The 16,343-nt window shown below is 37.7% G+C and overlaps 1 protein-coding gene across 4 annotated transcripts in view; it reads right to left on the minus strand.

The window, feature by feature from the left end:
• The window catches only part of PTPRM (protein tyrosine phosphatase receptor type M), a 488,729-nt gene that overhangs the window by 331,762 nt on the left and 140,624 nt on the right, over positions 1-16,343 (minus strand). For all 4 annotated transcript variants that reach the window (XM_081323493.1, XM_081323492.1, XM_081323491.1 and 1 more), the window contains exon 2: positions 13,006-13,128. In XM_081323493.1, coding sequence (XP_081179619.1) covers positions 13,006-13,128 — 123 coding nt within the window. The remainder of the gene's footprint in view (positions 1-13,005; positions 13,129-16,343) is intronic.

The following is a 16,343-nucleotide window of genomic DNA, read 5'->3' on the forward strand; positions in this document are numbered from 1 at the left end:
ATTATTGTTATTTTTAGTCTCATCATGAGCTAAGGCAATTGTCTCTTGCATTGATTTTAATACAGAAAGAATTTATTTCTGAAATTCATCAACATTTTCTTGTTGGTATGTCAAGCTAGGGGCTTTGGGTACAGGTGTTAGGGATGGTTTTTCGCCATTTGAAGCTAAGTATGGAACATGCATTTTGTTTTCATATGTAGTTTTTATAGTCCAATCTATTTAGGGATTTAAAAAGTTTCAGTTGTCATTTGAACTCCTAATTATCCAGCCAGCCTATCAGTCGGTCCTTAAGTCACCCCTCAGCAAATATAAGTAAAGTTTGAATTTTTCATTTTTTTCTGTCCAATGAAAAACACATCCTTTCTGTCCAGAGAGAGAAGAGCAATTAAAAATTGTTCATCAATCAAAGGTTTATAGTCAGTGGTGGGATTTAGCCAGTTCACACTGCTTCGAGAGAAGCAGTAGCTAATTCTTTGTTGTACAGGCCCAGAATTGACTTCCGGAAGCAGCATCCAAACAGAGAACGGGTTGTTCCCATATTTGAATCCCACCACTGTTTATAATCCAAAGTATAGTCATCTCAATCAATAATGTGTGTTTCTTCTATAGGGAAATAGCTCCATGACACACTCTAAAAGTCAGTTAGTATTTATATTCATAGTCCAGACAGGCCAGTTTCAAAATAGTTTATTGTCTCTACCATACAGATAAGCAGCCAAAGAGTTTTTTTCCCCTTTTCCCAGCGGCAGTCTTCAAAAGTGAAAGTTTCTGAAAACAACAAGAGTCTTATCTGAGTCTAGGCTTCCAACCAAGTTTCCTTTAGGCATAATAAATTGTAGTGCTGTAGTCTGCCACTAGATGTCATTGATACCGTCTTCCAGCTTTTCTCATCCAAACTTATATTACAAGCATTTTAAGTCTCTTTTAAAAAAAACAAAAGCACTTTTAGTCCCCAAATTTCAAAATTATATATGTGTATTGCTTTCAAATTAATCTTGTAATTTTCTCTATTTTCCCCCAAGCAATTAATTCACCGCTTTTCTTTTTCTGAGGGAATGAGGTAGAAATTCCCCTTCCCTCTCTATCAGGAGGGTTCTTTGCTTTGGGCGGTTTTTTCCTAGGAAGTCATAGAGAATAGGGTCTCACCCAGTTCCTTGAACATTGCTGATTGCTGGTTAATGCTTATTTTCTTCAGTTGTCAGCAGCTTCTGACTGGCCACATGAATGTAGCCAGTCTTTCCCCTGCCAGTTTGGAGGGCTTCCTCAGATCAAACGGAAGGGCCGCTACCCTCCCGTGATCAACAAGGCTCCCTTCCTTCTACATCGCCTCCTCGGGGTGACTTTTGACTCTTTTAGGGTCCCCAGCAGGATAAAATTGAACGTGGAAGATGGAACCCTGTTTTCCTGCACCCATCATGCTGCAACAGCAAACAGGAAATCCAAAAATTCTTTAATTTCAGAACATATAGACCCGCGGGACGGATGCGTCATCCGGAAGCTGCACCCACCCTATTGCCGGCAATGGTGAAAAGGCGATATGTTGCATGACACTGCGAGTTTGACATGTCTGATATTTCATTGGGAAAATGTGACAATCCTAGACCAGGCCAAATCCAAAAATACCAGGGAATTTCTAGAAACCTGGCACTCTTGACAAATCAGCCATCAACAGCAACATAGACATTAACAACATCTACAGACTATGAAAAAGAGCCAATCAACCAGCCCCAAATAGAAAAAGACTCCAGGACCTCTGCACCAGTAATCAGCACTCAGGTCAGCATAGATTAACTCCAAGGTCATCTTTAGACCAACAATCAAGTAAACAATACCCCAATTAAGAAACTGCCAAAAAGTCATTAGTAACCAGCCCAACCAAAGAATCCCTAAGACCCCTCCTCCCAGACAGACAAGACATCAAATATAAACTGACAGCAAACAGCACTACTTACTAGCACTGATTATGTTACCTAGTTAGGGTAATGAAATGTTTGCAAGAAAACAAGCAAGCTCAGACAGAACCAAGGACCCTGAGCTACAAATATTCTCCTTCATTGGCACTGTGAGACTGTAGTGCTTTTCCAATGTTATGATTTCCCACAGTTTCACATTCACAAGCAGTTAAAAAGGAAACAGCTGTTGCATAGGTGTAGAATCCAAGAATTAAAAACTGGTAACAAATTAAGCATTAAGATTTTTTTTTCCTGATTGATATAAGTATGGTTTATAGCACTAAAAAAGCATATCTTTTCACCTACACAGAATAGCTCACAGTTATGGGGAGCTATAAGTCCTCTCTGACTAGCCAATATTTTAAAATTCTCTTATTTTGTTTGTGAAATAGGTCACTGGATAATAGGGACAGTGAAATTTGTTGATTTTAAATTAATTTTATTTATTTATTTATTTATTATTTTAATTAAATTTCTATACCGCCCTATTCCCGAAGGACTCAGGGCGGTTTACAGGGCAGAATAAAATACAATATAAAAATAATATAGAATTAAAATACATTAAATTAATTAAGCCCAATTAAAACATTTAAAAAGCTAAAACCCCTTCAGTCCCGGCCTGATAGATCGAAAAACCAGGTTTTATGTTGCTTCTTCATTACTTTGGTACTTTTGAAGTGTCTGCACAAAATTAAGATGTATTTCATCAACATTATTCCTAATCGGTATTGTTTTACATAAAATTGCACTATGGCAAAATGTTTTTCTTCAACATTTTTATATATTTCCTGAACTATTATGATAATTTATTAAATGTACAGTTTTACAAATTTCAAACATATTTGGGTGAACATGACTGGTTTGAATATGAGGTCCAAAAGGACATTTTGTGTAGGTCTGCATTAGAATCTATACAATACACATTTTTTATTACTCTACTTACTACTATTTAGTAATTTGATCTGGCTACATGGACAATCTTGAAAACACAACAAAGGAACCCCTTCTTTACAAAGGGCCCTGTTCTGCTTAAATTAACTAAGCTTTTTAAACAAGAGAAAAATACCATGTACAGTTTAGAAGTAAACGAAACATTTATCCCCCGCCTCTTTTTTTTTTCCAAAGAAGAATGAACAGGCAAAATTTTGTTGTATCTGACATTTATCTTGGCATCACTCTTCTCTGAACCTCCCTAATCTATTCTTCCCACTTTCTCTAGCAAAATTCTTTTTAATCATTTTGCCCCTTGTGGATTCAAGGTTGTCTCTGTCACTCAAGTCTGTTTTATCCTAACTAATCAATTACCAACCAAGTTTCTGAGAGTGAATTATTTAATTGGTTTAGGACTTCTGCTTGGCTTTTATCATAATTTCTATACAATATTGGTTTTCCCCAAGTGCACGACTCAGCCCAGTCATATCCAGCAAAATCTGTTTATTGTTCAACATTTAAATAGATAAATTATTAAAAGTGAAATAATATAAATTTGGTCTGATAAATGGACAAGTTCTTCATAATTTTACTAGAATCACTCACTTTCATGAAAATTGTATTTTTTCACAGACTGATCATCATAAATATCATCATATATTTCCTATGGGAGCAAATACAATTAGACTCTTTCCTTCTGAATGCTTCACTATATAAAGTTGGTCCTGCATGGAGCAGATTCTTAATATTTTATATGCAAATTATGTGGAATGAATTACTTTTGTCTATGTGAACTGTTAGAAGTTTACCTGAGAAATCCTAGTATGTAGGTTATCAAAGTCAGAAACTCATTGAAAAATTGCAGTAGACCATACTAGAATCCATTGCAGTATCTAAAATACCTTTAAGCTTCTATTTTCTACAATATTATTAAATGTCTTTTAGGAGCAAAAGGCAACTTAACAATATATTCTGAACTCCCAGGATATTTAATTAACTTTTGGTTTGCTTTACCTACATACAGAAGCATCCTGCCTTCTTAACTTCCAGGCACAGTGTTGAAGAAAACAAGTCCTTAAGGGCCATGAGAATAATGATATTATGACCAGTCATGACCTTTCTTTAATGGATTGGAGCATTATCTATCTTCTTTGTCAATAGTGTGATATTTGGTACTCAGAGAAAATGCATTATTTGATCCTCCAGTAACAGAAATTTCTAATTTATTATATCTTCATAAAAGAAAATATAATCAAAATATTATAAATTATAACCAGAAAACACAGCCACATTCTGAAATAGAAGTTTCGATTCAAGTTGTATTAAAAAATACAATACTGAGAGCAAATGAGTTGAAAAGTCCAAGAAGCTTTCAAAATACCACCACCACCACCAATAGAATACCAATACCACCACCAATTTTAAAATGAGTAAGTTTGAGGAATAAGAAGCTGAAAAAAAGAAAGCTACTGATAAGGTCTTTTTAAAAAACTTTTAATGACATTTGAATAATGCTGATATCTCAGCCCACATTCTGATCATTAATAACTGCAGTCAAATTAGGAACAGAGCACATCTTCTCTGTAATTGCTCTTATTATTTTTACATCCTCATTATTTTTATAAAAGGGTTGTGTTTTCCTGTAGCTTGCACCCTCCCACTCTAGGAAGGAAAAATATGGTTTCAATATGCTTTATAAAGTCACAGCTGATAACATAACAACTATGAATAAATAATTACAATAGAAATAAAAAAAAGTTAAAACAGAGAAAAAATAATATGCAAACTTGGGCATAGCTTAGAACACTGTATATCCAGTGCTACAACCAGTCACTACAATTTCACTAATTATGAAGGAAGCCAACTGCCAATATGTTTTATCTTCAAGTTCACAAGCAAGTCTATTTCTGTTCATCTCATTATTTAATATTTTTACCTTAATCAAATTTTAATCCTGGTTTATTGGTTTAATTTTCTATTACCTGATTACCCACATTTGCAGCATGTAACAATGATTATGTCAACTCATACTTGGCACATTAGTAAGACTTAAACAAGTAATACTACTATCAAGAATAACAAGGAGATGAATGCTAATGGATTGTCTGAACTAATTTCTAAAGGAGCAAACCATGGATGCTTTAACATGAAAAGTGTTATCTGTTGAATACCCCATAGATTTAGTAAGGAGTGAAAGTCCAACCACAACTGCCCACTTCTACAACTTCATAAAGGCCAATACTATTCTGCTCAATGTCATATGCCTAAGCAGCTACAGTATGAGACAAGCAATGATGGAGATTTATAATCAGTGGACATGAAATTGCTAATTACTCTAAGATTACTCTCTTATTCAGGTTTATAATCCAAACTGCACAACAGATGGCACCATAAAATTGTACAAATACAATCATCTAAATAAAAGTCTCAAATGTAGTTGTTATAATTATTATACATTTAATAAATAAATATATTTTGTTATACACTATCCAGAGTCATTTTCTCATGAGATGGGTAGCTCTATAAATAGGTAGAGAACTAAATAAATGTGTCTGTCTGTATGTAGCTAATCTTACTGAAAGCAGTGGTGGGATTCAGCCGGTTTGCACCAATTCAGCAGAACCGGTAGCTAATTTTTGCTGCCCAGGCCCAGAATGGACTTCCGAAAGTGGCATCCACACAAAGAACCGGTTGTTCACATATTTGAATCCCACCACTGACTGAAAGTATTTGAAAATGGTAAACCTGTGCCCTAGTACAAACAAACAATAGATAGTGACAAGATGGAAGATGATATAAGGCCTGTAATGCAAACCATTGTTTTTTTCATAGAAAAGAGAATGCAAGAAAATCCATGAAAATTCAAAACTAAAAGGAAATCCCAGAAATAGGGGACAGATGTGATATTGCCATCCTTATTTGACACTGTAAAATATACTAAGTAAAATCTATGCTGCCATTGAGAGATGTTCCTCTAACCTTTTTTTAGAAGAGCTGGGGATAGCAGGGTAGATAGGAGAAGCTTCACTGGGATATGATAACAAGTTGCAACCAAAATAATTGCCTGTTGCAAGGGACTGCCAAAGAGATAAAAAAAAAGAACAAGTGACAGCCAAGTCAAAAATGGAGCCAATGCAGAATCTAAGATATCTAAGAAAGACATTGCTCAATGAAATTTGCTTCTGGCCAGAATCCAACTACCACTGACATAAGCAACAAAGCCTAAAATGGAAAGTAGATGGAAAACCTAGGGGGGGGAAGGATATGATAGGAGTAAGAATTATTATCTTATGATGTACAGTGGGTCGCAAATGCTTAGAAACTAGCTCTGCCAGCCTGCTGCCCATGCATCAGTAGCAGTAAACAGATGACTGATGAGCCAGGCGTAATGGCTCAACATTGATTTCATCTGGTTCATAACATTTCAGAAAATTTAACCATTGGTTCTCAGAGCCATAGAATAACATGTTGTAAAGCCTATCTTAAAAATGATAAAGGGTATCAGTTAGTTCTAAATATCACTGTATGTCATAATGCCAGGGGTGCGAGACGATATTCCAGGGTGTGCAAAAACTTTGGCTTAGTAATTTCAAAATTATAGTGTATATGTATAATTCATTGCCGTTATTTCGAACTTTTGTAAGGGTTGCGAGAATATATCAGAAGCATTCTAGGGATGCGAGGTATAGAAAGGTGGGTCATCAATTTGAAGTCCCTTTGCACCCACAAGAGATTCAGCCCTCCTTGAATTATGTTGATTCTTATCTATTGCCAGTTGCCTTACCATTAGTATTAGTTCAGATTCCTGTAGAGAGCTAGCATGGAAGAAACTTGTACTCATTTGAACAATCTTGGTTCCTGGTTTCTTGCACCTGACAATCACAATTTATAGTAAAATATTCTACCAAAATTAAACTAAATTAAATGAATAAAAGGTCTGATTACTACAACATTTAGAAGTGGGAATAAAGTTATTTTTTCACTTCTGCAATATGCTTAATTGAATGTGAAACATAAATAGTCATTAATTCACTCACTAAGGCATTGTATAAAATGGAATGTCATTACAAATTCCTTTCATTTCGCTTTTTTTTTTAAAGGAACTACTGAGTTCAGTTAATATATTTATAGAAAGCATTTGGGTAGTGCTAAAAGTAGAAATAGACCTAAATATAATGCTAAAATATTATGTTTATTACTACTAAGTTCTAATCTGAAATAACATTCAGGGTATGTAGATCAGTTTGTATATAGATGAATACACACACAAATGTAAAATGATGTAAACTATTATGACAATAAAAATACCAAAGGAGATTTTTGAAGAATGAAATCAGAAAATAGAAGCCATAATATCCACAATGCCAGTAATGATGTCTCCAACTATGGCTAAACTATGCCCAACACGTATTATTGAAGAAATGTCAGATATAGAACAAATAAAAGATGGTATTGAAATTGGATTTACAATGTACAGGACAAGAAAATAATTGTAATAATTGAAACTGGCTGAAGTTTTAAAATCTAAAAGGAAAATACAAATGACAAACCAGGAGAATGACCTGGATATTTTTTTTCTATTGATTTTTACAAAAAAGGCTAGTTAAAGCCTTGAAGAACTTTCTGCAATGGGATGAAGAAGAAATAAAGAAAGATCAAATTCTATAATGTTTCAATGCATTAAGGATTAAGATTGTTTGAGGTAAAAGAAAGGGACATAAAGTTAATTTATTTATCAAAGTAAAACAAAATAAGTTGTTTTTTCAGGCTTTACCCTTTATGGAGTTTCTCCTTATACCAGGACTGAAAGGATAATGTTTAATAGGTAAGAGATGGGATGTGGGATAAAGAGAAAAATTTAGAGGATGAAGAATTACTAAATTCATTTATACACGTTGTGATTAAGATTCGAAGTCACTTCTCTATATTTTTTTCTTTATTATATTCTTACTTTTCTCTTTATTTTTCCTTTTGTCTTTTACTTTCTATTTTTCTTTAAGTTTAATTTGTAGTAAATGTCACTATTATAATCAAACATATTCATAAAAGTATACTTATAAAGATAAAATAATTGAGATGATTTCTCTGAGAATTGCAGGAAAACTAAGCTAGATGTCTAGTCTTCTTGAACACCTCCAGAAGAGGATCTCCCACAAAATCTACTCTACTGTCATACTCATCTTACATCAAGTACAATAGTACCTTGTTACTTGTCGCTATTTCATTCCGGGAGGAAATGATGAGTACTGAACAAACAATGTGATTTACCATGTGACCCTTTATTTCAGTCAGACGGAGTAGCAAGTAACAAGGCAGCTGATGCCAGCAAGTTCACCTTGTGCATCAAGTACTAGGAGAAAGATTTATTTTATTTATTTTTTATTTTATTATATTTGTATACCGCCCTTCTCCCGAAGGACTCAGGGCGGTGAACAGGGCACATATAAAATACCAAGTACAAAAGTTAAAAGAGAATTAAATATATAAGCCCGAGCTAAAACAATAAATAATAGTATAAAAGATGAGTACTGGGGCATGATTTTTGCTTCAAAACATGTTTATTACCGAATTCAACACCTTAGCCTTGGGAAGAAGTTAGTTGTCAGGAGTCAACATGATCTATGCACAAGGAGAAAATGTCGAGTCATGTAGGTAATCTCCACAATCTCTCCTTCTTCCAGAGAGATTTTGCCATCCAGCCACAATTTTGCTGACAAGCAGCCAGCAGGACATCAGCTCATCACTGTACTCATAGGAGGTCTGCATTGAAGCCAGTGTTGACTCCTAGCAACTATCTTCTTCCCAAGGCTGAGGATGTGACTGGCGCAAAGTGACAGAGGCTTTATGCCTATGATAATTTTAGAGTCACACTTTCCAAGTTCCTAACCTGGTACCTTAATCACTACACAAAACTGGGTCTTGTTGCCCATTCTTTGTGCATGAGTGTAGAGACATTTAAGTTACCAGACTAGACACCTTGCATTTGGTTTCCCTTTTCATTTATCCGATCTTTGCTAAACTGGTAATTTCCCAAACATTTCACTTGCTGCTATATTTGCTCACAGCTCGGTCGATGCCCTAGTGGAAGCCTGGGAAAGGGCAGCCACAGAGGCACTCGACCAAGTTGTACCCATGCGGCCCTTGACCCGGCGCAGATCCCAATGGGCTCCATGGTTCTCCATGGAGCTCCGGGAGATGAAGCGTCGGAGACGTGGCCTAGAGAGCTGTTGGAGATCCAGCCGATCCGAATCGGACCAGTTACGACTAAGGTTGTTTACGAGAACTTACCTCGCGGCGATGAGGGTGGCGAGGTCTAACCACTTCGCCACCCTCATTGCGTCCGCAGATAATCACCCGGCCGCCCTGTTTAGAGTAACTCGCTCTCTCCTTAATCGGGAGGTGAGGGAGGACCCCTTGCAGGGTCGAGCCGAGGAGTTTAGTCGATTTCTGTCAGACAAAATCGCTCAGATCCAGACCGGTCTGGACTCCGACTGGGCAGAGTCTGACGATGAGGATACAGGCAGCCTTGTCGATTTAATCTGGGAAGAGTTCGACCCTGTGACTCCTGAAGAAGTGGACAAGATCATGGGGAAGCTGAGCTCCACCACGTGTTTGTTGGACCCGTGTCCCTCCTGGCTGACTTATGCGGCTCGGGATGGGACACGAGGCTGGCTCCAGGCAGTGATTACTGCTTCTTTGAGCGAGGGTAGCTTTCCCGCCGCCTTGAAGGAGGCGGTGGTGAGACCCCTCCTCAAGAAGCCTGCCTTGGACCCAGCAATATTAAACAACTTTCGTCCAGTCTCCAACCTTCGCTTTCTGGCGAAGGTTGTTGAGAGCGTGGTGGCGCAACAGCTCCCTTTGTTCTTGGATGAAGCTGATTATCTAGACCCGTACCAATCGGGTTTCAGGCCCGGGTACAGCATGGAGACGGCATTGGTCGCGCTGGTGAATGATCTCTGGCGGGCTCGGGACAGGGGCTGCTCCTCTGTCCAAGTCCTTTTAGACCTCTCAGCGGCTTTTGATACCATCGACCATGGTATCCTGCTGCGACGTCTCAGGGGGTTGGGAGTGGGAGGCACAGTTCTCCAGTGGTTCTCCTCCTACCTTCTGGGACGTTCGCAGTCGGTGTTGGCAGGGGGGCAGAGATCGACCTTGAGACCTCTCATTTGTGGAGTCCCTCAGGGATCGGTTCTCTCGCCTCTCCTGTTCAACATCTACATGAAGCCGCTGGGTGAGATCATTCGTGGTTTTGGAGTTGGGTATCATCAATATGCTGATGATACCCAGCTTTTTATTTCGACCCCAAACCACCCCAGTGATGCCCTCGACGTGATGTCCCGCTGCCTGGAGGCGGTCCGGGTCTGGATGGGGAGGAACAGGCTTCGACTCAACCCTGACAAGACTGAGTGGCTGTTCGTGCCGGCATCCCGGGAAATTCCAATTATTCCATCTCTGGCCATGGGGGGTGAGCTATTACCCCCCGCAGATAGGGCGCGCAACTTGAGGGTCCTTCTAGATTCACAGCTCTCTTTGGAAGAGCATATTGGAGCTGTGACTAGGGGGGCCTTTGTCCAGGTTCACCTGGTGCGCCAGTTGCGACCCTATCTAGACCGGGATGCCTTGCGTACAGTCACTCATGCGCTCGTGACTTCTCGTCTAGACTACTGTAATGCTCTCTACATGGGGCTGCCCTTGAGGTCCACTCGGAGACTTCAACTGGTGCAGAATGCAGCCGCGCGAGTTGTCTTGGGGGTTTCCCGATACTCCCATGTTACACCTTTGCTCCGCGAGCTGCATTGGCTGCCGGTTGCTCTCCGGGTGAGGTTCAAGGTGTTAGTGATGACTTACAAAGCCCTACATGGCATGGGTCCGGATTACCTACGGCAACACCTGCGGCCGGCGACAACTTCCCTCCGTCCAGTGCGCTCCCACAGAGAGGGCCTCCTCAGGGTGCCTCCGATCAAGGAATGCCGATTGGTGGCCCCCAGGGGGAGAGCGTTCTCTGTGGGCGCGCCAGACCTATGGAACTGCTTGCCGGTCGAGCTCTGGATGGCCCCCGACCTTCGCTCCTTCCGGCGTGATCTCAAAACCTTCTTTTTTGAACAAGCTGGCCTGGTCTGATGGGATGGGGTTGGGTTTATTAGAAATTAGTTTTAACTTTTAATATGTACTAATTATTACGGGCATAGTTGTTTAATTACTTTTTAATTTTTGTATCGTGTTTTTTATTATGTATTGCCCTGTTCACCACCCTGAGTCCTTCGGGAGAAGGGCGGTATACAAATTAAATTATTAAATTAAATTAAATTATTAAATTATATGCTATTACTTGCCAATTTGTTACTCACCAACTCTCTTTCTTGTATTCTAGTGTAATACTTCTTGAGCAGGTTAATTAGTCATCATTCAGAAATGTATTTTCTCCCCTTAGTGAATTGACTTCCATCTTTTCAAACAGCATCCCCTCCCTCAAGCTTGAACCACTGTTCAAAAATCCAAATCTCTATCCCTTGTACCAATGTTGCAACCAGCAACTCATTTTAAAATTTATTTCTCTTGGTGGACTTTTCCCTTCTATCAGAAGCATTACTAAAGTATCATCTCAACTCCTTCACTCTCCTCCTTAAAGCCCTGAAATCACTTGGAGACCATGGCTTGTAGTATCATTGGAGCTTATATGGAGAAAAAGAAAAAGTCTCAATCAGCCAGTCTTCAATATTTTTGTTATATCTTGGATTTGAGAACTTGTGGTACAGTGTACATACCAAAATGAGATGTGGCTAGAGACAAATAAAAAATAACTTCAGAATTATTTTGGATACATTGGAATATTATGAAATGCATCCAGGGAAACAAATGGCACTAATTTTCCTAGATGCACAGAAAGCTTTCAATAATTTTAATTGGCAATTTATGAGACAACGATTACATTATATGGTCTTTGGAGAAAAGTTTATAAATATAATCAAAGCATTATATCTTAGATAAAACAGCTGAAATGATTGTAAATGGATACTTCAGAGACAATGTTAATATAAAAAAGGGTATAAGACAAGGGTCTCCATTATCTCCATTGCTATTTATATTAATTTTGGAAGTATTGAATAGAAATATTAGACAAGACCCAGAAATTAAGGGAATGGACATAAAAGATGGACAATACAAACTACAAGCATTTGCGGATGATTTGGTATTGATATTTGGAGACAAGTTGCTTTATTCTCAACTGTGGTGAAGTTGCAAAAAGCCTTCCCTTCCTGAAGTGGTATCTGCACTACTGAAGATGCCTTCATCTTGACAAATGAGGGATATCCATGATACTCTGGCCTAAAATTCACCAGCAAATGCTGAACACAATGGGAAATCCAGACAAAGAACCACAAGAACAACAACAACAAAATTTTTGGTTTCAGAATTTCCACAAACTGACACTTTATACAGATAAAATCCACTTTTACTTCTGGAGGAAGGCATAACTTATCTTTTTGAGGTAATTATCAGAACCCATTTATGGCAATGATGTTCTTATACATCATTGGGGTGAAGTAGATTTTTGAAACTATCAAGTGTCTGTGTTGAGATAGTGTAATGCAAAATTCAAATATCATGGTGACTTCTGGTCTCTTCCAGAACCACTAAGATTTATGTCACAAGTGGTTATACTAAATTGTGAATATTCACAAATATTGTGAATTGTAGATATTGTAGAATTGTAGATATTGTCTAGTAGAATAAGTTCTGAACTTTTAATTAATCTATAAATATCTATAAGAAGTAGAGTGCTTGATTTTCAAATTACAACACCATGTAAAGTAGGATTTTTTTTACTTGTCTTGGTGGTTTCTGATTATACTTATTTCTGTAGAGTACAATATTCTTTTGATATGACATTACATCTAGAAGACCTGTAACTGGATGAGATTACATAAAGAATTATCTATAATGCTAATGGAAGAAAGCAAACAGTTTCTCATTTAGATACATTTTAAATTCCAGATATACAGATATTCCAGATTTTTAGTATTCCTAAACAACAATATAACTAAAGGAAGAAAATGTGTATGATATTCCTATATAAAATATGATAAAAAAGATTAAAAATATTATTTCCAATAAAAACTACCTGTGGGCATCCATGGATCTGTTGTAGGCTTTGTGAATGTGTTCACTTGATCCCAATTAAAATCATCATTATCAGACTGACTATATCCACATGATGTAAACGGTTCATCAAATGAACAACCACCTGAAAAAAAAGAAGAAAAAGGAAGCTTTTAAAAATGAAGTAGACTGTGGATTTTAAAATCTTATTTAAAGCCCTATATACAAACCCATACTCCTTTGCATATTTTCTCCAAAGAACCCACATAAATTGGTTTCTAGGATACTGAGACTGCAGTATTATTGAAGTTTAACTTTAATTATAAATACATTGCAAATTTCTACTTAAGTATAAATAAATCAGAAATGTAATCATACAACTCCATTCATTTCAGGCAGGCCTGCCTACGGGTCTGATATATTACACAGTTTTATATGAACAGATTGATACATATGCAATGAGTGTCATGTATAATGTCTGTCAAGACAAAGGCCTATTCTGGTACTGAACTGAAAGCTACTGCCAAATTGTAGATCAGTCCCAGTGTTTCAGAAGTCAATGTGGGAATTTACTGAGGATAATATATCCACATTCCCCAGAACAACACCAGAATATTGTAGTCACTGCATGTCACATATTCTCAGCATGGAAACAGGTACATGAGCAACGGACTGAATAATGAACAGAAGGATGGCTCTTTTCTTATGACTACTTACGGGACTCCATAATTAGGAAGTGCTTTTTATATCTAAAAGCATATAAGGGCCCTTCACTGACTATATCTGCAGTTCCAGTATACCCAGGGAAAGCAGCTAAGAGCAAAGACATCTATTAAATTAAGATCCAAATAATAAAATAAGGACAATGTTTATTCATATGCTCAACCATGACTAAGTATAATCCTGCTTGTAATTTCTGATGTCAGACATATTTTTCTTTGTTGATACACTAATGTTTCCTTCTGTTGAAATTTAGGGTTGGTTAAATAACTTTACAAGCATAGCAACTGATGCTTTCCCAATATATTGGATATGGAAATACTTGGGGATTATGAGAAGGCCAACACATCTGGAAGGCATGAATTGATGAACACCATTCCAGTGTTTTAGGCCAGTACATAAACTGGTAGACCATTAATATACACTCTCCCCCACCTCCGAAGGTGTACTTCTTTCAGAAGTGAATCCAAAAAGGCTGGATCGGCACATTACAAGACAATATATATATATATGCAACATTCCAGTATGTAAGGGTTGCTTGGTGTTCTGGAATGTTGTAAATTTTAAGAAACATGAACAAGTCCACATCCAAAGTATTATATTTTCTCTTTCACCCTAAATGTTTACCTACAATAACTCCCAACAGCTGGTTTTATTCTTAGTTTGTATAGTGCTGATTCATAAATCACGTTATTTTAAAAGTTATTAATAATTAAAACTATGCATATGCACAAGGATATTTTCAGCAGATACTGTAAATTAGATAAAGAATTCTATTTGTGATAATCTTTTTTTAACTATTCTGAGCTTAAACGTTATTGAAAAGGACAAAGAAACCATGTGAAAGTAGTACAAGTGGACAGAAAGGGTTTGTTGTCCCCTTGTAGTACCGTAGTTTCCGGCGTATAAGAAGACTTTTTAACCCATGAAAATCTTCTCAAAAGTCAGGGGCCGTCTTATACGCCTGGTGCTGAAACTTTAGGGACAGGGCTGGCTGGAAAACCTGGAGCAGATCTCCCATTTAGTCTGCGCAGGGAAAGCGGGACCAATTGGAGAAGAAGCTGCAGTCTGTGATTTTTTACAGGCTGGGGTCTGGGCATCTTTCCTTCTAAAGTTGAAGAGCAGCTGTAGTCTATCCCAACTTGAAAGGCAGGTGGGGAATGCAGCAGCCAGAGCAGCTGCTTAGCTCTAAGGACACATTTGACTCAGGAACTGGGCGGGCTGGCTGGAAAACCTGGAGCGGATCTCCCATTTGGTCTTTTTTTTTAAATCCCATTTATATCCCGCCCTTCTCCGAAGACTCTGGGCGGCTTACAATTTAAAGCACAAATCAATGTGCTTAGCAACAGCCTTCATTCTATGTATATGCCTGCTTATTAGAGCTTTCACCACCACCCCACAAGCAGCATTATTACAAAGCCAGCTTATTGCTCCCAACAATCTGAGTCCTCATTTTACCTTCCACGGAAGGATGAAAGGCTGAGTCAACCTTGAGCCTGGTGGGATGCGAACCTGCACTAATTACAGGCAGCTGGTGTTACTTAAGGCTCTGCACAGGGAAAGCTTTAGAGTGAATTAGGAAAAGTGAAAAAGTGAATTAGGAAAATAGGAAACGGTTGCTGGAATTGGGTATGTGTAGTTTAACGAAGAGAAGGTTGAGGGGTGACATGATAGCAGTGATCCAATATCTCAGGGGCTGCCACAAAGAAGAGGGAGTCAAGCTATTCTCCAAAGCTCCCGAAGGCAGGACAAGAAGTAACAGATGGAAACTAGTCAAGGAGAGAAGCAACCTAGAACTAAGGAGAAACTTCCTGACAGTTAGAACAATTAACCAGTGGAACAACCTGCCTCCAGAAGTGGTGAATGCTCCAACACTGAAAGTTTTTAAGAAGAGACTGGACAGCCATTTGTCTGAAATGGTATAGGGTTTCCTGCCTTAGCAGGGGGTTGGACTAGATGACCTCCAAGGTCCCTTCCATCTTCTTCTTCTTCTTCTTCTTCTTCTTCTTCTTCTTCTTCTTCTTCTTCTTCTTCTTCTTCTTCTTCTTCTTCTTCTTCTTCTTCTTCTTCTTCATTATATTATTATTATTATTATTATTATTATTATTATTATTATTATTATTATTATTATTATTATTATTATTATTATTATTATTATTATGTTTAATCCATTTGCACTGTTTTATGTTTACATGTTTGATGACAAACAGCCTTATGTTTATAAGTGACAGTTTTCCTACTAAGTACCTGCATGTCATAAGCATTTGAATTAAAATTACCATATTAAAATCAAATCTGATGTTTTTTAATTTTTATTTGGTGTGCGTTGGAAGAGGGGTAGTCTTATATGGCGAGTATAGCCCAAACCCTATAATTTAACAGGAAATGTAGGGGGTCATCTTATACGCCCAGTCGTCTTATACGCCGGAAAATACGGTACTACTGAAGCTCATGGCCAAAAGAAACCCTGCTCTTCGAAGTTCTAAACCATCTAGATACAATCCCATGTTGATGTGATATTAAACCTGGTTAAACTACAGTGGTTAAATGTATTATTCCAGAGGTAGCTAACTCAAACTCTCATAATTAACTATCATGTTAACTCAACCTGATGGAAATTTAAACTTATGGTAGCTACTT

The sequence above is a fragment of the Vipera berus genome (genome assembly GCF_964194415.1).
Source record: "Vipera berus genome assembly, chromosome: 3".
Lineage (NCBI taxonomy): Eukaryota > Metazoa > Chordata > Lepidosauria > Squamata > Viperidae > Vipera > Vipera berus.